At 39.7% G+C, this 22,170-nt stretch overlaps 1 protein-coding gene across 1 annotated transcript in view; it reads left to right on the top strand.

The window, feature by feature from the left end:
- The first annotated feature begins 1,117 nt into the window (after window positions 1-1,117).
- TRPC6 (transient receptor potential cation channel subfamily C member 6) overlaps window positions 1,118-22,170 on the top strand; it is an 80,007-nt gene continuing 58,954 nt past the window's right edge. Inside the window, exon 1 of the mRNA XM_041417085.1 lies at window positions 1,118-1,346. Coding sequence (XP_041273019.1) covers window positions 1,204-1,346 — 143 coding nt within the window. The 5' untranslated portion in view covers window positions 1,118-1,203. The remainder of the gene's footprint in view (window positions 1,347-22,170) is intronic.

Below are 22,170 nucleotides of genomic sequence, written 5' to 3'. Positions count from 1 at the left end.
TCCCAGTGGCCCAGGCAGCCATGAAGCCATGGGCTGGCTGGGGCTGCTAGAGAGCAGGCGCAGGGTCAGCCTGCTTTGCAAATGACTGTCCTGGGGCTTGCCTAGTTATTTTCTCAGCACACCGCTAAATCAGGCGAAGGTGTGCATGCCTAGAGAGTGCAGGGCTGTGTGTTATTCCAACACAAACACAACTCAATATGTGAACATAGCCAGGAATGAAGGAGGGATTTTATTTGGATGCACTAATGTTTTAACTATTTACAACATTTAATTCTGAATATTCCCTTATGAAATAGTAAGTACTATGTTTAACGTGGAAGATATCTAAAGGTAAGATGTTAATTCTTCAGTGCCATACATGTTTTTTCTTACAAAAGTTTGTAATTACTTATTTGCAAACTGTCATCCAACAAAGTGCTACTAGTGAAGAAGAACTGAGAAATACAAGTGGACTGAGTTTTGCTTAAGTGTTATTACTGCCAAAATATAGTTTTTTGGGTTTTTTTTTTTTTTTTTTTTTTTTTTTTTTTTTTTACTATGATATTTGATATTTTGCCTCTGCTCTTAACTGAAGTTATTAGAGGTGATTAAAAACTGGCTCTTCTCTGAAAGAGGTGAACCCTGTTTGTAAGAGGATGTTTCAGAAATGAAAGAAACAGGTGAAGAGCCTGAAAAGGAAGTAGAATTTCAAATGAATTTTTCCAGTTTATGGGGAAGACAAAGTTGCAGATTTTTTGGGCGTTCTTGATTAGCATTCATTTTCACTGATGCTCTTCCTCGGCCACTAACACGAGGACACAAGTGCAGCGCAGGCTGTCCTACCAAGCCACTGTAAATCCAAGCACGAGCTCTGTTCCCCACCCGCGGGGAGCGACCGCCGGCCGCGCCGCCCGTCCAGCCGAATTCCCACGGGAGCGTTCGGCGGCACTCATTCCAGACCACCGCGGGCCGTGCCTGGGAGAAGCGGCGGGCGGCGGGCTCGGTCCCGGCGGGGCGGTCAGTGGGCTCAGCGGGACATGGCCCTTGCCCGGGGCAGCGCAGCGGGGCCGCCCAGCGCAGCCGGGACGCTGCCGCGGGCCGCAGCTCCGCGGGGCCGGAGCGCTGCGAGCGGCGGCGCCGNCCCGAGCGCCGGCGCCTCCGCGCCGCTGCCGGCGCGCCCCGAGGGAGCCGCTGCGCCGCTCCGCACCTCGGCCGCGGGACAGCATGAGCCAGGCGCAGCCCTACGCCCCGCGGAAGGTCAGCTCCCCGGCGCCGGGGGCCCGGCGGAACGACAGCCAGGACTACCTGCTGCTGGACGCGGAGCTGTGCGAGGAGAGCGCCCTGCCGCCCTACGCCTTCTACCCCGTGTGAGTCCCGCCGGCCGCGCCGGGGTCGCTCCGTCCCTGCGGGGGAGGCGGTGGCGGGACAAGGGCAGCGGGGCCGGGAGCGCTCGGGGGCAGCCGCTTCCCTCGGGATTGCCAGCTTCCCTCGCCCTCCCCGGGCAGGAGCGGGGTAGCTGGGTTTGGAAAGGTGGAGGAGCAGCGTTGGCAGCGCCGAGCCCGGACTGGCAGGTGTCCTCTGAGCACACCGTGGTGCCGTCCCGCTGGCAGGGAGGCGAAGGGTGGCTTGGGCTCAGCTGTGGAGAGCAGGGCAAGAGACGTCGGGTGTACATAGAGCTGGTGGTGTCTAATGGGTTTAATGTAATCACGGAAATTTTAACTCCTGTGATCGGTTGCTCCCACCGAGAGAGCGCACATTGCAGGTGTGTGCATAAAGCCATCCTCTTTTCATTATTTCAAAATAATTGCAAAAAACCCCATCCTCCTATCATTATTTTTGTCACGGCCGCGTAGCCTTGTGTAATTTCATTATGTGAGTTTTGGCAGGTAGTTATCATTTAAAGTAGAGTGTAAGAACATATGCAATAAAAGCTGAATTATGTAAACATAAATTACAAAGGTTCCAGGAACTATGACTTAACATCCACGTCGATTGGTGTTCAGTGTTGGCAGTGTCCCTTTGGTTATGTGCTGTCAGCATGACTACTGTAGTTACCACTTGTTAATGCTTCTGAGGAGAACTTACCCAAGAGAGGAAGAAAATGGGTATTAAGCAATGCAAGATGAGTCCTAAAATCTCAGAGGATTGCCAGAAGATGTGTAATCTCTTTTTTACAAATTATGTTTTATTGCTTAAATGGTAAATTACAGTTATCAGGCTCTCCTAATATTTGCTGTTTTATCTGTGAGCCACCTACCAGCCACTTGACAGCTACCTGGATATAGGAAAGGAATAACAACAGTGAAACTGGGAACACTTACAGTGTTTGAATATTTATCAACTCAGCTAAGAACAACCAGAGTTTTCAAAATTTACTGCTGTATTGCTATTCTTGAGTGTCTTTGTGAATCACTAATTCAGTATGCTCATATAGCTGTAACAGCATATATTACTGCACACTGGACTTAAACCCTGTCTCAAAATATATGAATGCATCTATCTAATGCATCTATCTAATGAATCCTTTTAGAAGAAAAAGCCTTGTGATGTTTAGTTCAGATTGGTTCTCACTAGTGGACTAAAGCTTTGAACTAATATGGCAATTCGGAAGTTCTTTTGCCATCTACTCAGAGTGGTTGTGTAGATGTGAGAGGATAGAGCTTGCATTAAGTGTTTCAAATCATCTCTTCAAACAAAGTCTGCAAGTCTGTGGGGTGCTGATAATTTCCCTTCAAGGATGAAGTGAAAAAAGTGCCTGTGCTGTCAGCTCTTGGTCCAGCACCACAGTCCATGTGGAGACTGCCTCTCATCACCTCACAGTGGCCATAAGGAAAGCCTGCATCCTAATCTAGTTGCTTTGTAGAACAAGGGTACCACTAACCACAGGAAGTTATCAAGAGCTTGTTTTTGACGTGCACATTAGGCACGGAGAAGTTGTTCTTTTTGGGGTTTCTCTGGATGTGGAAAAGAATCACTTCACAGAGATCCATAGGCAATGCCTACTTGTGGCCACTGCCAGGACTTCCTTGGCTGGCAGGAATGAATGCAGTGAGTGAACAGGCTCCTCCAGGGTACAGTCATTACCAAGCAGTTTTTGAATTTTTCTGCCTAACTTCCAGGTACATCACATTTCTGGTGCATTTTGTAGATATGCCTTTTCAACCAAAAGTCAATGGTTTTGCTAGAGACCTTCCTATGGCCAAGAATTTAATAAATAATAAGCTGGGCCATGTGTAGCATGATCTTTATACTCTTCATCATCTACATGCAGTAGGAATACTTTTCTCTACTTTTGTTTTTTTAATCCTCAAATTACTGGTATTTCCTGATGTTATTATGGTGATTATTGGAGAACAGTAATGCAGAGTACAGCTGATGTCCAAAAAAAGCTGAGTTTTACCTCCTTTTAAGCATTACTGAGAGGGTAACACACTTACTGGTATAATATGGCATGTGATTATTGCTTGAAAAGTAGTTTGATACTAAGGAATAGTTTTTCTCAAGTGGTGATTTAGTGCTAATGCTGATGTTACTGCAGACATTGTTTGTAGAATGTGCTTTTCTTTTGTTGTTTTGTGACTGCCATTAAGTGCTGTAGTTTCTGGATGATAATAAAAACCCAAACCATTTACAGAGATCTATTTCCTGTATTTTAGCTCCTCTTTCTGGAGAACAGCTTTACTGTATCCAAGGTATCTTTACTGCAAAAAAGATTTCAAGAAGGTACCTTGAGCACATCAGCTGTGCCAAGTAGGGTCACACAGTCTTTTGGCTGTGGATGGAAGGATTTTACCTTTATATGTGGTATGATGCAAAAAAAAAAAAATTGAATAGAATTTTGTGCTGAAAAATCCTGCTTTTCTTTTGAATTCAGAACCTTAAACAGGAAATCCAAAAGCTGGGCAATCTGTAGAATTCGTAAGTAAATTATTTCCAAAAAATTACTTGCTTACTTACTCCAAAGTCTTACTTTTTAAGACTTAAGACTTCTAAGATGTATTAGAAATTATATGCAAGTAAACATTTTCTTTCTAGTTGTGCTCTTCCATCTAGTCCTTGAGTCCTGCCCCTTATCTATCAAAAAATACACTACAATATACATGTCAGAAGATTGACTCCTGGAATGCAAAAATGTGTGTATGTTGGGATTTGTCCCTCCTGTGCAAGTATTTCTTTGGCAAATAGCCCAGTTTTGAGGTTTAAAACAGGGTGGAAAGTGCATTTTAGTATCTAACCCCAGGTCTGAGCCCTGATACGCAGTAGGATTTGGAAGTAATAGCACTTGTATGTAAACTTCCCTGCTGAAAAGATGTTAGTGAAGGACAGATTGTCAGTGCACTAAGCTAGTGAGAAGACACTAATGCAGTCAGACATCTGGTTATACTGCTTATTTATACTTTAGAATATTTTGCATTGTGAAAAATAGATGTTTTCTTATAGATGTGAGGAGGGATAATTGTGTTTTAAAATGTCAGTTGTAAAGTAAATGAGGCACACAAATTATCAGATGAGAACAGGGGAAAAAGGGTTCTGATGTGCAAAACTGCCCTGAGACATAGACTGTTCCTCAACTTTTGTGGTTTTCCAGCTAGTGTTTTCCAGTGTTACTTGAAAGTACCAAACCTAGTACATACTTAAAAACCTATTCTTTGTTAAATAACATTGTTTAATGATTTCTTTCCTGCCTGCAATATAACGGTTTCTGCCATTGACATAATGTAATTTTTATCTCTAGTCTCAACTGTCTTGCTTGAAATGACCTGTAAAATTATTTTCCAGACTCTTCATTAGACATAATCTCTTCAGGGAGTACTCTACAATGTGGCAGCTGTGTTTCAGATTGTCAGCCTCTTTGATGAGATGCTTTGTCTTCTGAAAATATGTTGCAGTAGTCTCATTGAGATCGAAAAGGTAGAAGAGTTGGTATGGAGGGGGGTTAATTTCCTTTTATAGCCTAGTGTAATGAACAAATGCACAAATCATCATCTGATTTAGGTTTGATGGATCTATTTCATACTGGGCATTGGAAAAAAAAATCATGTCTGAATCTCTCATATTCTGGGTGACTAAATGTAGTCTGTAAGGTCTTGAGTAAAAGGACACCAACATTGTTATCATGGCCCCCAGCTTTCAGTTTACTCTGCGAATCCTGCAGTTAGGTAGAAGAGAATGCTTCACTTTCAACATCACACATATCCATATTTGTTTCATATTAGGTAGGCTTTTTCCTCCACATGTGTTCATTTTTTTGGTGAAGGCTTGTGGGATTTCTTGGCTTTAGTTGTTAGGCACTTTTGTGTTCTCTGTACACACAATAATATAACTGTGAGCTTCTTTGGTCAGTTGCAATACCCAGTTTCCTATGCTAATACTTCATAATCATTTTGCTTGAGCCATTGCAATATATCTGCAAGTTTATTTATACCCTAACTCTCATTTAGTCACCAAACAAATGAAAGTTGCCTCCCTGGGGGACATAATTTTATAAAACTGTAAGATTTCCATGAAAATGTAAGTAATTTGTTAAATTTGCATGAGGAAGGTGGAGTAGTGATTCGGAAATGTGTGGGATGTGTATGGCATACTTTTCAATGTAAATGTTAATAACCAGCATGCTGTTTGTCAAACATTGTCCCAGCACCATTTCCACCACAGAAGCTGAAGGTTATAATAACTGGCTGCTTGAAGAATTCCTGCAATATCGGTATCCCCAGATAAAGGTGGTTTGGCATGGTGGGTCTGCATCATCAGGCTGTGTTAGACTTTCCAGCTCTGCAAACATGAGCGAAAGAAAAGTTTGGCACTTAAACTGTGTTCATCAAATTCTTTTGGTTTCATACCCCAGGCTGCTATGCAGTGCAAGGCAATGCCTTAGCAGAAGGCCTTAAACTTGAAATGTGTACAGTGAGCCTTACTGTACACAAGAGGTTTGTGCTCTTACTTGTGGGTGTAGCCACTTGCACACACAGTCCACTCAACAGGAGGCTTAAAGGATTTGCCTTGATAAGCAGTATTTAAATATAAATTTGTATGGACAAAAAGCTTAATGATAATTAAATGACAGGCAGTGTTCTCTGGGATGGATTAACATTTTTGCCTTGGAGTAGCAAGGTTATTATTTGTTTAGCACTGACATACACAATCAAGTATACTATTTTCAGTGAAATAAAATATGTGGAATATAATGTGAAGATGACTGACTAAGGTCTGTGTTTATTTTCCATATCCATTTCTGTCCAACTACACTTTTTCCTACCAATAGTGCATTTGTCAGCACAGCTCTATTGTAACCCCCTAGTCTGATATGTGTGAATAAATTTGTCAATATTGAAAAAAAACCCCAAAAGGCAAGCTTTGGCATTAAGAATAAAATGTGAGATTTACTACAACAACCCCAAGTGAGTGGAATAATGGCATATCAAGTATTGTAATTTTTAGGTACTTTCTCAAAGCTGTGTGGGAAGTGGATAACTTGTTTTCTGAAGAGTTGAATGTAGTTCCCTTTTGTTAAAAAAATTACTCATATGAATAAAATATCAATATTGTGGTTGTGAGCTCAGATGAGGTCAGCTCAGAAGAGCATGACTAGCATTCATTTTGGTCTTAGAACTTGATTAAACACTGGGTTTGATGTCAGTATTTACCTTAGTGAAGAGAACAAAGAAGTGAAGATATTTTAAGAATATTTAGCATCTAAGAGGCCTTTCAAACATGTGGAAAGAAGGATCATAAACCAAAGGATCATGACTGATCTGTTTAAAACAGAATATAGAACACAAGGCCTGGTGCTGCTGCAGCAGCACTAACAATTTTGCAGAGTATTCAGTCTGGAGAATTTTCATAAAGCTTTGTGCTGTGTTACAAAATCATAGAAGGGTTTGGTATGGGAGGGACCTTAAAGATTGTGTAATTCCCAGCACCCCTGCTGTGAGCAGGGATGCCACCCATTAGATAACTTGCTCAGAGCTCCATCTAACCTGACCTTGGACACTTCCAGGCATGGAACATCCACAACTTATCTGGGCAACCTGTTCCTGTTGTCTCAGTATGCTGTGAGTAAAGAATTTCTTCCTAAGAGCTAATCAAATCTCTCCTGTTTCACTTTAAAGCCATTCCCTCTTGTCTATCCCTGTCTGCTCGTGTCACATCACCTTGACTAGCAGCTAGGTGAGTGCCCAGCAGACTGAAGGGGTGGACTCAGAGCTGGTCTGTTGCCTCCTGTCATCTTCTGTCAGCACTGGGGTTAGTTCAGAGGAACACTTGGTTGTGCTGATTTTCCTCCTGGCCCAGCCTGGGTTTCTCCTATTGTGCGCATTGACTGACTTTAGGACTGATGACTGACTGCTTAGCAGCTTTTCAGAGGGGAAGATTTCCTTATCTTTGGGGAGTGATTTGTGTTCCCTTTTCCTTCTATAGGATGTTTGTTTGCCATCAACATGTTTCAGCTTTTTTAGTCATGATTATTATTTGGAACAGCTAGCCAGGCCTGACTGATAAACTTTGTTAGTCCTACTCTGTGTCCTAGGCCTGCCAAGTAGTAACAGCCCACAGTAAACTTCTATGAGGATTGTTCCTAAGCAACTGTTCTTCATGATAAAAAATTATAAACCAATTTTCCTTTCTGCTTTTCAATGCAGTAATTTTATTTTCTTTACTAGTTTTAATTCCACTGTGTTAATCTTTAGTTATATGCTTTTCTTCCCTAAGATAACTTAAAATTACTTTCAATTTTCAAGTCTTATAAAAAATTTCTTAATGAAAGAAATATGTATGAGGAATTTCTAGTTTATTATCTTCATTTGCTAAGGTTGTTGTGTTGTATATGAGTTGGAGTTATGCTTCTTTGGGTTTTTTTCCTCCATCTGGATTTATTAATTTACAGTTAATTCCAGTGAAACGACAACGATCCAAGTATATTACCTTAAAAAACCTTTTGAAATAGCAATTGACAGGTTATAGAGTTTTATTGGGGAATATGTGGGAGAGGAGTTTTTGAAAGTTACGTGTGTGCCATACTATTGGTGCTTATTCAAAGAGAAATCCTGTGCTCTGAGAACAAGCTTCTCTTAGCCCTGAAGGGTAATTCTGAACGCTGGAGGATCTGCCTGTGCCATGTCCACTGCTTCTCTTTTGCTTTCCTCTGTCCTGTAGGAGTACAAAGAGTAGGATGGTTGCTCACAGGGTTCATTCAGGCTCTGCTAAGGATCATCCTGGTCCTGATGAGTGGAGCAAGTGGTTGAGTGGATTACCTAGTTATCCTGACAAATCAGGTGCAAAAGGAAGGCTATGGGAAGGTAGCAGGGACTCTTCCTCTCTGTAGATTTTATATTCCTCTCCCTTTAAGAACAAGTTTCCTATTAATTACTCAGGACAGTTTTTGAAGACTGCTACTCTTGTGAGTCTTAGAGTGAATCTTGTGCATCTCAAGTGAGTTTTAGAATAGTACTTCTTCCCATACAATACAAAAATTTGTTTTCTCTCTTCTAAGTGTGGAAATCTGAGCTAAAAACTACAACAACCCTTGATAAAAATACCATTGAAGTGCAGTAGCACTTAGAAAACTTAGCTGATATGACTTCATTTTCAAGTAGTAAGCATGGGATGAAGCTTTTCAAAGATACGGGGTATTTTGTATCGTCTCTCATTGTGAGATATTCTCACTTCAGGATCTTAAAAACTCAACCACAATATCAAAAGCTCAGGAAAACCTGGGCTGTAATCCATATTACTGTTCAAGTCCCTTGGATGTCAGTGAGGCTGGAAGTCTGTAACAAGCTCTTGCTGCCCAGGGAAGACTAAGGAGTTGCAACAACATGGTAGATATTTTGGAAGCAAAAATAGCAATATCTTGAACTGACATCTAAGCAACAAATAAAACCACCAAAAATTAGGAGGGGAGAAGGACTTAAGTTTCTGAAGATACAGTTTAGTTATTTGAAACATTTTGTAAAGCACTTCTAACCAAAAAGTCAGCAATAACAGTATCTCCAGGTCTGCAGAATGAATGCTGAATATGGAAGAGAGCTGAAGAGGTTAATGTTCCCTACTTTTCTTCAGAAAGGAATTTTAGAAAGCTATTTAATCATTCAGCATCATCTGATGTGAGCACATTTGTAGGTAAACAGCAAATGATGTGATAGTGAAATTTTAGAACTTCTTTGTATGATAAAATAATAATGATCTTACCTAACAAGTTGATATATAAAATATACACTGGGATTTCTTACCCCACAGCCACTTCCATCCTAGAATCAGCAACAGCATTTAATGCATAACAGGAAGAGAAACTAAAAAAAAATAATCCAGGCAGGGATTTACAGAGACAGCAAGGCTAATGCCTCTCATTTTACAAAGCTGTCTGAGATCTTTCATGACCTGAGGTTTCTATTTTGCTGATTTTACATCAAATCTAAAAACCAGTAGAAATTTCCCTAGTTATCAGTGATAACGCCTTAGAGGGAAAGAATATCCTTTGTGGTTTAACTAGATTTGTACAGGACCAGTGAGGAAGGTGCTGGTAGCAGCACTGCTGGGTGTCTGTGTGCCTTTTTCAAACTCCATCTGTGACAAGACTTATGACTGCATACAGGTCTTGAGCTCTCCAGAGGGCCAGAAAAGGCATGGAAGTACACATTGAGGAGGAGGGGAAATAGGATCACTGCAGGGGTATGTGGTCCAGTTCCTGTATGTATTTAGAGACCTGAGGACAGTTTTGGGGAATCAGAATTACATGACAGATTCAACTGCAAAAGTGTCTTTTGTTGAATGAGATGTAATTTCTGAATAATTTCTATGTCTGGAATAATTCTTCTGAATCCATCAATATTGTATTGTCAGAGGGGGAATGTTGCCCCAGATATGAATTTCCAACCAGACAGCCCCTTGGCAGTGCCACGGTACAGCTGAGGGCTCTTTATTGTAAGAAATATGGAACAAGATTTGTAGTGCTGAATGCCATCTGAAAATGGAAGTGTGCCCATGTGTGCAAGCTCTCATCTCAGGCTGCTGCTGGTGAGGGGCACGAGGTGGCTCTTCTTGTGTGTGATGCAGGGTTGGGATCCTGCCTCTGTGCCTGCTGGGGTTGTACTGCTCTGCTATGTCAGGATAGCAAGCAGTCAAGATCATTGCAGCTGTGTGATCATGTTGTACTGTGCCTGTTTGTTCAGGTAAGCACAGCTTGTTGTTATGCTCCCTGGGCTGGTTCTCATGTTGCTGTAATCGTAACATTTGTTCTGAATAAAGGCAATGGGTCATTAGTGGAATATGCTCAGATATGCTAACAGGTGTCACTGTCTTGGCTGAAGAGTCAGTGATTGATAGGATCACCTTGCCTCTCGCTCTGCCTGGTAACCCCTGAGCCCAAGACTGAGACAAAAGGTAGAAGAAATCAAGACAACATCTAATATTCTTCTGTATTCTTGAAGGTTCTGAGAATATAAGAGGCAGTAAATATGAAATTGTGACTGCTAAATATAAAAAAAAAAGGCAATGTGCTAAAAACCATGTACTGGAGGAGATGTTTAAAAGGAATCGAAAAAGTTATGGATGTACAAAATAAGTGTTGTATTCCATTTTATTTAAATGGTATGCTCTGTCTCACCCCTCCGAAATGTATGGTACATTCTAAGCCTGTGGTCCTGCCCTGAACCCTCCTGTATCTGCAATCCCATTGGCCCAAGTCTGATTCCGCGCCCACTTCAATTCCCCTCTTAAGCTGTGCTAGGGGATCAGTCTGGTTCTTAGCCCTTCCTCTCTCTCAGCCTCTTCCCCCATCTTGCCCCTTCCCTCCCCTAGGCTCCCCCTCCCTCCCCCTTCCCCCCTTTTCCTCAGTAACTATGCTGTACCCGGGGTTGGGACCCCAAATAAACCTTCATCTGCTCAGCACCCTCAGAAGCCGTGTGGAGTCTCCTTGCCTGCCTGCTGCTGCCAGCCAACTCACAGCCTAGGGGGCCCTCCGGGGACCTCCCCGGGGTGCCCCCACCTCAAAACGCACCGCAACAAATAAGACTGCTTTTTTTTCCACCTCCAGTCTCCAGTCCTCAATTAGCATCTTTCTAAAAATTCAAGGTAATTTCCAGAAAGCAGCAAAGACAGATGAAGCTGCTGTATATTCTCGTGTACAGGAATGAGGCATTGCAGAGTGGGGGAGAAGGATGGTAAAACTATTTTCATTACACTTTTCATGTGCAGCATCTAGAGAAATGATATGTTGACTAGACTAACTTTATATCCCAGACATTATTGCTGCATGAGAGCATGACTCTCTGTTCCTCACAATTTTGCAGTTATTGGTGCTGCACTTACTGCTGCTCCAGAGAGTCCATAGCATAACACTTACAGGGGGATCATGAGGAAAAAAATCCAATTTATAAGTAAATAAAAATTGTAAGTAAAACTCTGAAAGTGCATGTTTTGTCTTTTGGGTTTATTTCCTTCCCCTTCCCTTCTTCAGGGATGTCACCTTTTATGCCTGGCAAAAAAAGAACAATTTAATTTTTCCAACAGAGAATATAGATAAAGGCTGTGTTCCCATTTTCCCAAGTCCTATGTAAAAATGAAAGCTGAGTAAATCTAAAACTTCTGTTCCTGTGGAATGTTATTGGTTTTGTATCTGTTTTCATGGTTTAAAAAATCACTTCCGTTCTTTTTTTTCCAAATGAGTCTTGACAGCACTGTTCTCAGAAGTATTCTCCATTGGCTTTTTGATCAAAAATGTTTCAATATGGCTGAAATAAGAATTTTTGCATTTGGTTTGTTGAAGCCACCCTAAATCATACATGGGTTGATCCAATATTAACTGCTTTTGAATCCCCCCCAGGATAGCTGTAGAGGGGACAGTTCCAGCTCTGCTGAGCTCTTTCCCACTCTGCAGACGTGACTTGACTCCCTGGGCAGTACTCAGGGTGTATCTGCTTGTTGGTGTTCAGCTCATGGTGTTCTCTCAAGAGACCAGCCCAGGCAAAGCTACTGTGACCAAAACTATAATTCTGTCTCCCTTCTCTAGGAAAATGTAGCTAATTGTGCTGTGGAACTGATGCAAAGCTGTACATTCCAGATCAGTTACAAAGCAGCTATACAAATGCTTTCTCCTCCTGTACAATATGAAAGTTGTCAGGAGCCTCCCCTTCTCCCCTTAATTTTAAGATATTTGGTTATAATCTGGTAAGTAAAGTGAGGCAGTTAGACAAGAAAGAAGAGTTCCTGATGAAAGTTTTTGATTTTTTTTTCAGGAACCTGTATACACTACCAAATAAATGAAAAGGCACTTTTGATTCTTATTTCTCCTGGTGTACTTTATTTCTCCAGCAGGAGAGTTTCCTTCCATCCCAACAAGCTGCTATTGTATGGGTCTTAACTCTGATAGTGCCCATGCAATTTCATGCTAAAAAATGCTGTAAGTTGTTATTCTGCTTTGATTCACTGGATTCTCTGAATGTTAGAATCATCATTCTTTATCACTTAATGCTATTTAACTAAGGAAAGTTTTAATATTATTACAGTTCTTCTTTGGAGCATGTTACAGATCCAGTATAATTTGATAATAAGTAGGACCATGTGAGAACTGGTTTTGATTGATATTTACCATTCTTTCACAATCAATCTGTCAGTTTGAATAAATACCCTTTAGGAAAATTTCTCATCTCTATATTTCACTGTAGTGAATTATTTATCAGTAAGGTGGGTTTGTGGGGTGTCAAAGACCAAGTTGCAAGACCAGTTTCAACTCAGGAAAACCAGAAATCTCAATCCACAGCAGCTCCCTGCCAGAAAAATATTAGCAAGGCAGAACTGTGCTTGTGTCTCTTCCTTACGTTTTTTTATTGAAGATAAAGGTCTCAAGGTTTTCTCTGTATATTTTGAAACTTTATTTTCCCCCTGTGAAAGCAAACCTCTTGATTTTAGCTGTAATAACAGTCTTTTTCAAGTGATTGTAAAATCCTCCCTATGCTAACTGGAGAGCAACAACAGCTAATGGCATTGTCATGTGACTAGCTAGTTCATGGGTTTCTTCTGTTCTTTGGGATCAAAGGCAACATGGTGTTCAGTGAAGGCCAGGGCCTTTTAATCTCTTCTGAGTGACAATTTTTGTAAATGTCACATATTCTGCAAAATATTCAGCAATTATGAAGTCACAGTAGCGGTTAAAGGTGTCATTCTATGCCTTTGATCTGTCAAATCTGATCACAGCTCTTTTGTAACTTGTGCTCTGTGCTGCAATCACCATTACATCTCACATCTGAGAAAGACAAATGATCTTTTCCTGCTGGAATTGTGTGTGTGACTTGCCACCAATTCTGTTTTCTCTAAAAGTGTCACTGAGGTCATGATACCAAGTATATGTGCATAGCAGGGAACAATGAGCATCATCATTGTTGCTTTATTCTTATAAGGTAATTAATTTGCATAACAGTAATTACAAATATTAGAAGCGAACCAAAGTAATTCCCTTTTCTGATATTGCTTTCCCTTTTATGTAATCACATATTGAAATGCTAATATCTTCTGCAGGAAATATTCGTCCTGAAGTTCCACTGCTGCAATTTTTCTTGTGTGTGTGTTAAGGTAAATTTAATGATACTGCATTGTTGTATTCCATTTTATGTAAATGATATACCCTGTCTCACCCCTCCGAAATGTATGGTATATTCTAAGCCTGTGGTCCTGCCCTGAACCATCCTGTATCTGTAATCCCATTGGCCAAGTGTGATTCCGCGCCCACTTCAATTCCCCTCTTAAGCTGTGCTATGAGATCAGTCTGTCTCTTAGCCCTTCCTCTCTCTCAGCCTCTTCCCTTCCTCTTGCCCCTTCCCTCCCCTAGGCTCCCCCTCCTTCCCCCTTCTCCCCTTTTCCCTCAGTAGCCATGCTGTACCCGGGGTTGGGACCCCAAATAACCCTTCATCTGATCAGAACGCTCAGAAGCCGTGTGGAGTCTCCTTGCTTGCCTGCTGCTGCCAGCCAGCTCACAGCCTAGGGGGCCCTCCGGGGACCTCCCCGGGGTGCCCCACCCCAAAACGCACTGCAACACTGTATGGATTCTTTAATTAGAAGTACATCACATTTACATGATGAAAATGGCTTATTCCTGACATAGATGCAGGAAGAGCATCGATAGGCACACTTCATTATTTTCCTACAAACACAGCTGTTTAAAAAATGGTCTCATGGACCCGAGCATTGTATATTGTGCAAATCTTTATTTTTTCTAGGTAGGAAAAGTTTGCTTAGATCTAGTGTTCTTTCTGAAGCTGTTGAAGTTAGTGTCAGCCTTTCATCATTGGTTGAGTTACAAATGCAGTTTCTCAGTGAAATTTTAATTTTGTAGAAACACGAGGTCAGACCTAGATTCATATTAGATGATGGACACATTTTATTTTGTACAGAGTATATGGAAGAACAAATGGATAAGCATATTAAGTTCTTGAATCAGTCCAATGTGACTGCTGGAATAATCTTAATCATTACCTTTTTTTCAATTATATTTGCTATATTATTGCATATCTGTGTTATTTGAAACAGGATTATCTCTAAGTCGGTTACTCTCTTTAGTATAGGTATACTCTCTCCTGCTTTTTTTGCAAAGCAGAGACAACTTACTGTTCCTTCTTGCTCAGGTGCCAAGCAGAAAATGCAGAAAGAAGCAGCTCTGTCCCTAAACCCTGTTGGCTCATCCAATTCCAATAAATTGTCCTATTGCTCTTTTCTATTCAGATGTTTAAAAGATCTTTAGTACTTTTTCCTGTACTCTGAGTAGTCCTGAGGCTGTTGGTTGTCATTTATCCTAATCAGTTGTTTACAAGGCTTTCATTTCCTATCCAGTCCCTTTTATCCACAGTTGTATGAGCTCATAAATTGTTCTAGTTCTCCTGCAATCATGACACATAAATTCAGCATGGAGGATCCATGATGTTAAAATCCATATTTTTCTCCCATCCTTATTTTATTGGCACTTTTCCTCAGTTCAGAGCCCTCACCCATGACAGGTCAAGATTAGTGAGGGATACACAAAGGAGAATATATTGAAAGATATTATATTTATGAAAAAGCATAGCATCTGAAATAAAAAAGAATATCCTCTGAGTACTATTTCACCATGAAAAATTCTGAATGTGGAGTCTCTGCCTAGGAATTTGATGAGATCTCAGGGCTGTTATATGTCATATTTGCAGATTTCCTCAGATTTCAGCTATATTTGATATTAGTAGTCAGATCTACAAGAAAGAAATGCAGACTGAATAGATCTTTTGAAGATAAAAGAAATACTCAATTTTTGATTACAACCCAGAAGCTGACTAATCTGATTAAAGCATAATTTATTCCTGTGTTGGAGTGCTAGTTCAGTGCTGACTGGAGGGCATGTTGATCTGCCCTGTTACAGACTCACTGTTTTGTGTCATTCACTTTATGGTTAAACCATATAGATGTGTTTCCCCTCATTCTGTTAACAATTTTTTTTCATTTTGTTCCACTCTTTTCTATCTTTACTTGCATTGCATGTGGAAGTATTGGAGCAATCTTAGTTGCCACATTGTTTCCTGCCTAGGATTTGTACTTCACAACCTGATGGGGTTTTGTTGTAAACTCTGGGCTACAGAGGATAAGAACAATTCTACTGAGACTCTTGTGCATGTTTTTCTTGAAGGACGCCCAGTAGTCTTGGTTTAGAACAAGCAATTAAAAAAAAAAAGTGACTAACTGAAATTAATAAAACTTTATAAAAATAAACTGAAAATGATGTATTTAGACTTGTTACCTTCAGCAGCATTTCTCTGACCAAGTAGCAGAGGAAGCGGCTACCTGAAGACCTGTCTTTTTAAGGTGTTTTACATTACTTTAATAATTCTTTTTCTAATAATCTCTAGATTTCCTGTTCAAGATGGTTTTTATGTTTCTCTGACCTTTTTTGCTATACCATACCCTATTGCCTGGAACTACAACTGTAAAGTAAACTGTGCTAAAGCTATTGGTGAAAATTGTGTCTGACTCATGCCAGAAGTAATTCATACCTCTAGAAGACCAGGGAAGAGGAATAAAACAAGACATTGTGAGTTTGGTCTGAATTCTGTTCAGTGTTTCACCTTGTGCTTGAAACCCCCCATGCAGTTCCTGGATTGCTGTATTGCAGATGGATTTAGATACATTCAGTGTCTAGCATGAGCTCTGTTATCTGTACTATGTGATAGATGCTTGTTTTCCTTTCTTTTATAGATATATATGTAACGTATGCACATGCTCATATATGTTTCCCTTTTTGAAAATAGATGGTATTAAATGGAATTAAAGGAAATTACCCTCTGTCATTAAATGATGATCAAAGTAGAGAGAGCTCAGCAGAGTTCTTGACAATGCCAGCAAAAGCTTGTCTTGTTATCCTGTCACTGTATTGTTGTGTTTATTCTGACCTGCTGAAAGTTCTGTGAGTTGATAGTCTCTGGACCTTACATTATATGGATTGTGTAAAGGCAGTCAGGAGCTTCTTCTCCCTCCCCATCACTTGGGATTAAGGCCCCTAAGGTGTCTTGCAGCTTCTGAGCTAAGGAAATGCGTGGCCCTGTTGGCTGGATATCCTTCAGTAGGCTTACCCAAAGATGCAGAGGGTCAGGGAGAAGATAGGCCCATGTCTTGGTCCCACAGGTACATAAAAGAGGTGTCTGAAGTAGCCAGCTTTGTGGGATGGCTACTTCACACAGAACTGTGTTATCTGGGTTTGTGTCCAGGGAGGTAAAATCCCCTGGGAAGCAGGCAAGCAGTGTTACAGAAGCTGTGGCTCCTTCTGAGGCGGTGTCTGAGTGTAGGGGCTCCATTCAAGCAGAATAGTAGTTAACTTATGACCAGGAATGCATCAAAGAATCATTGTTAGCAGCTTAAAAATGAGAGGACTACAAGGCACTTGATAGCTATTAGTTTGTTTTGACAAATGGGATTCTCTGTGCTTAAATTGTAGTCCTTTAAGCTTCTGAATTAATCTGTACACAAAAGGTATGTAGAGAGCAGTGAAAGTAATATGAAAATGTAAATTATCTAAGCCTACCCATAAATGTGTACTCAACCTTAAGACCCCTCCAATTCAGAAAGCACTTTACTCTGTTATGAAGTCTTAATGGTTTTAAGGCAACTAAAGTAACAAGCAACAAACTACTTTTATGAACTTAGACTTTAGTTACATAAAAGGAAGTGGAAAAAATCCACACTATTATTTTACTAATCTTTTGTTTCTACAAAATTTTTTTTTCTGGTTTCACATATATAGTATGTTCATCTTACTGACCTTAAAAAACCCAGACTTTTAAATATGCTAAACCAACTCATTTAATTTTCCTAGTATATCTATTGTATCATACTCCTAGATATGATTCTGGCATTCTGTGCTTCTAAATGTTTTTAATTATTTTTATGATTTATTACATTTGGAAGCAATAAATTAAATTTTCTCTAGTATTTAATTGAATATTAATGAGTCATTTAATCGAGTTGATAATAATATGAGTGAGAAATTTTGAAAGGCATAAAAATTTAGTTCTGGCATTTAACATTAGTTAACAGTGTTTATATCATTTGATAGAAGGATGGGTAGGCATAGAACTATTATAATTGTATTGAGCTAATCTGTTTCTGTGTGTGGATTTTATAAAGCATGTTATAAGGCATTAATGCACTTGTCAGTTTTGCAGATTTAAAGGGGTTAAAAACACAAGTTGATTTGCATAAATGAAGATTGACAGATGATTTGGCATAGATGAGCAGGACTTTTATCTCCTAAGAGGTTTTATTGACTGTAAAGTATTAGAATGAGAATTAAGTTAACACTGATGCTTTCTTCTTGCTACCTGTCATAATTTAAACATGTCAGCACTGAGTAGTGGTGTTAACTCACAGTAGAGTCAGTGCAGAGAATCACGATGTTTTGTGTCTGGTTGAAGAGCAAGAAATTGAGAATAAAGCCTGCTGACTACAGGGGAAAAATCAGCCAATGAATTAATTTTGAAGAGCAAATTGCAGTACTTGTACACTAAAACCTGGATATATCTGAGACAGACTTTAAAAAGATAGAGTGTATCTTGGGTTTAGACAAATTGTTGATGTATCTACTGAGAGAACTTCAGATATTCTTACAGTCAGCTTGGGAGAACAAGTGCTGTAGTTGTATAGGTCTCCTGCAGTAACCTTGAAATGTACAAGTTTCAGCTTAGTTTATCCATCTTACACATCTGCAGTTTGTTTATTGAAGGTGAACTGTATTTGACTGGGTATTGCTGGACTTACATAATATTTTCATTTCTACTTATAAAAATTGTACTCTGTTTCCTGCACTTCTCCAGATATTTACTGGTTGGCTTTTCCTTGTGCAGACTGAAGGGCTGTGTGGATTCTCAGTTACCTGGATGACTTACATTCTTACTGATTAAACTACATTTTGTGTGTGTCATTAGGGGTTTTGTGTTTTTATTGGAGAACCTTAAAAATGTGCATTTTTAGTAGTTAAGTGGATGACTGGATGATTTCTAATTTGCAAAACTACAAAAAAAACCCCAACTTTACTGTCATCCACTTTGTTTAATGACAGTTCAGGCCTCTTCATGTTTATTTTGGAGTTCCTATAATTTACAAAAATAATTCTTTGGAATAATGGTACAGATGATGCCATAAATGCAATTGACACACAGATAAATATAATGGGAATAATGGGGCATTTATGCATGTTGGCATAACTGGGAAAGAGGGGTTATTTTGTTACAGCTTGCACCATCTGGGTTCACCCTTATTTATGGCATTGACTGTGGGAAGGGAGCAGTGTTTGTGCTAAGTTTATGTACATGGACAGCACCGAGATATATTTTATTTGTAGACTAACTTATGATGAACTTTAAAAAGCCATTTTTTCATACATGCAAAGCCTTCCAAATAGTAAATTAATTTAAAAATTATGAAGATTAATTTTTCTGATTATGGATGTTCATATTGTAACACCATTTACAGAAAGAGGAACTTACTGCATGGGCAACTATAACTACTGTGAAAATAAATGTTTTTGATTATTTTTATCAGACAATGGGTTTAAAAGATCTCTGATTTTGTGCCTTTCAAAATAATTTCCTAATGTGAGTTCAAGGTTTTATAAAGTTGTGTGTGTGTGATCGTGGCAGAATGTTTTTATGTGCATTATTTCAAAATGTATCCTGCTGAAAAAGTACTCGTCTGGCAGCAACTCAGTACTAATTTAGCTGTATTTTTCCAGTTACAAGTGTAATAACTTCAAGGAAAGTTAAAGGTGATCTTCAAGCCTGAAAAACACTGAAACATTCTCAATTTTAAAGTTACATCTCAAGATATATAGTACACTTTCAGGCTGAGAGCTTATATTAGGGACTTCTATACTGTGAATTGATCAGATTTTGATTTTGGGACTTTCTGAACCAGATAGAGGTCATGATTTGTTTTTCTGCAATAGATGTAGGTTTCCAAATCAGGGCAAATGGATACTTCCATATCCTAGGGCGAGTTTAGTGAAGCAAATTATTATCTATGCTTTCTTTACTCTAAAATGTACATTTCAGTGACCAACATTCCTGTTTAGAGCCTGAAGACATCATTGCACTTGACACAATAATTCACAATAGAAAGGCTCAGTAACATATTCTCATGTGGCTATTGAAATGTCAAAGGGTTGTGTAGATCACCAGCTCAAGTCCTTAAAATTTAGAAGCCCTTTCACCTTCAAAAAAGGTTAAGCATCCTAAATATGGTCAGTAACTAGAAATGTATGAAATATGATTGGTAAAAAATAAGCTACATTTCAGTCAGATAGATGCTCAAAGGAAGAATTAGAAGTCTGTCTCTTGAAATGAAATGTCATGTTTGTAGAGTTGATTCAAAATGTGTTATAAAAGGAGTATGGAAAATATTAAAATAATTTTTTCAAAGCCTATCAGAAGCTTTCAGTTCCAAAGGCAAACAATCTTTTCTTTGCCATTTCAGTTTTTAATAGCTCTATCAGATAGGGATGATATTTTGTGACTAATGAATTGTAGATATACCAGCCCCATTTCAAGAACAGAATACAAAGTTTTAGACAGAAAATTGAAGAAGAGAATAATAAGACAAAATGAAACGTAGCACATTGCCAGCTACTGCAAGATTAATTGCATATTAATAAGAAGGACAATAAGAGTTAATGTACCAGCACTCAAGAATGCATTTGATATTATGTCCTATAGGGATTTATTTAGGTTAGGAAATATTGTTGTAATTGAAGAAATTGCTTTGGTGGCAGGAAATAAGGGGTTGAATTCTTGTTTCCAGATGTTTAACTTCTACAGTTTTTTGTGATGTAACTCCTTGCCTGGTTCAAGAAAATAGTTTTTTCTTTTGTCTTTGAAGCATTATGAATCTGGAAATTTTTGTATAGTGGAGGTCTCCCCGGATTAAGAAGAAGCAATCCAGTTCCTTCAATTTTTTTTTTCAAGAGCTCTTTTCTTGACTTTCAATAATTTATTACCCCACATCATACCTTGCTGATGATGATTTGGTCCATATTCAATCACTTGTAACATAGTTGCCTCTCAGAAACAGTTCTTGTTTCTTGTTTCTCTGCTTCCAAAATATACTTATTTATTAATTTTCTGTGTGGAAAGGGAGACTACCTTTATAATGATGGAAATTGGAATGTGGTTTTCTATGGTATTAAACTGATCATAGAGTCACCAAATCATGGAACAGAGTGGGCTGAAAATAACCTGTTAAGGTAATTTTGACTAAACTCCAGAGAAGGTCCAGCTAGTTCATGTTAGGTGTTCAGCTGAGTGTGAACAATTTCAGTCTCCAGCAGCAGAGACTTCACCAATTATTTTGTCTGTGTCACAGGGGAGCATTTTTTCTTTAAACAAAATCTGAATATCCTATGTTGCAACTTCTGCTTATCGCATCTTGTCCTTTCACTGAGAAGAGTCTGGCTCAGTTATTTTCATATCCTTCCAGCAGGTCTTTATAGAAAGCAGTAATATCTTTACCTCAGCTTTCTTTCCTTCAAGATGGTTAAGAACAGTTTCCTCAGTCTCTTTCATTTCTTGATCTCCAGCACCCTTGAGCACTTTCTGGCCTTGCCCTGTTATGTCCATGTCTTACTTTTGTTGTGTGAGTCCAGAACTGGACCCAGTACTCCAGATGTGCCCAACAGAGTCTCAGCAGTGCCCAGTAAAGGGTAAGCACGACTTCCCTTGATCTGCTGGTAGCACTCTTGCTGATACAGCACTGTACAGGGTTGGTTGTCCTTGCCAAAGGAGCACATTGCTGAGTCTTCTTTACCTTGAGGACCCTCAGATCTTTTGTGGAATTCTGCATATTCTCCAGTTCTCCAGCTTGCTGCACTGGTTTAATCTGTCTTGGACATAGACTTCACAACTGCCTTTAATGAAGTTTGTAATGTTACATTTGGCTCACTTCTGTGGTCTACCCTTTGAACAGCAGCCCTACCTTCCAGTGTGTTGATGCTCCCACCATATTCCCAAAGGTGTGCTCTACCTTGTCATCCGTGTCACACATTAAACACTATGAAACACTAGTGTTGTTCCAGGAGAGATGCACTGGTAACAAACTGTAGCTGGGCTTTGTAGTGCTTGTCGCTACCCTTTGAGCCCACATGACCTGGCATTTTTGTGCTCCCGTTATCCTGTCCCTCTCCAAACCATACTGCATCAATTTGTCTACCCTACTGTGGGGTCATATTGAAGGCCTTGCTAAAATCAAGGTCAGTGATGCCATAGCTCTAGCTTGGTGCAGGGAGCCCAACATCTTGTCATGGAAGGAAGTCCAATTATCAAGTGTGATTTGCTGTTTAGTGAATTGATGCTGCCTTTCCCACCTTGTTATCCTTTATGTGTGGGAAGCCCTTTTTTGAAAATGGGTGCAACATTTGCCTTTTTCTGCATATCAAGAATCAGGAACCTTTCTCAATTGCCAAAACCTTTGAAAGATAACAGATGACAATCTTGCAGTGGTATTGACAAGGTCCCTCAGCAACTTGCATGTGTCTGATGTGATCAGTTGTACTTGGGTATATCCAGTTGGACCAATTTAATTCTTCTGGTAAAATAACACTTTACTCCCCTGCAGTCTGATACTTGGCTCACAGACTTGACAAACTTTGCCCATTGAGTCAAAGAAAACCAAGCTTTCACACTTACTCATTCCATTAGG

Source organism: Onychostruthus taczanowskii, unplaced genomic scaffold, assembly GCF_017590055.1.
Source record: "Onychostruthus taczanowskii isolate IOZ18803 unplaced genomic scaffold, ASM1759005v1 scaffold54, whole genome shotgun sequence".
NCBI lineage: Eukaryota > Metazoa > Chordata > Aves > Passeriformes > Passeridae > Onychostruthus > Onychostruthus taczanowskii.
Note: the sequence above shows the minus strand (reverse complement) of the source record. Positions and strands in the feature narration are given on the sequence as shown.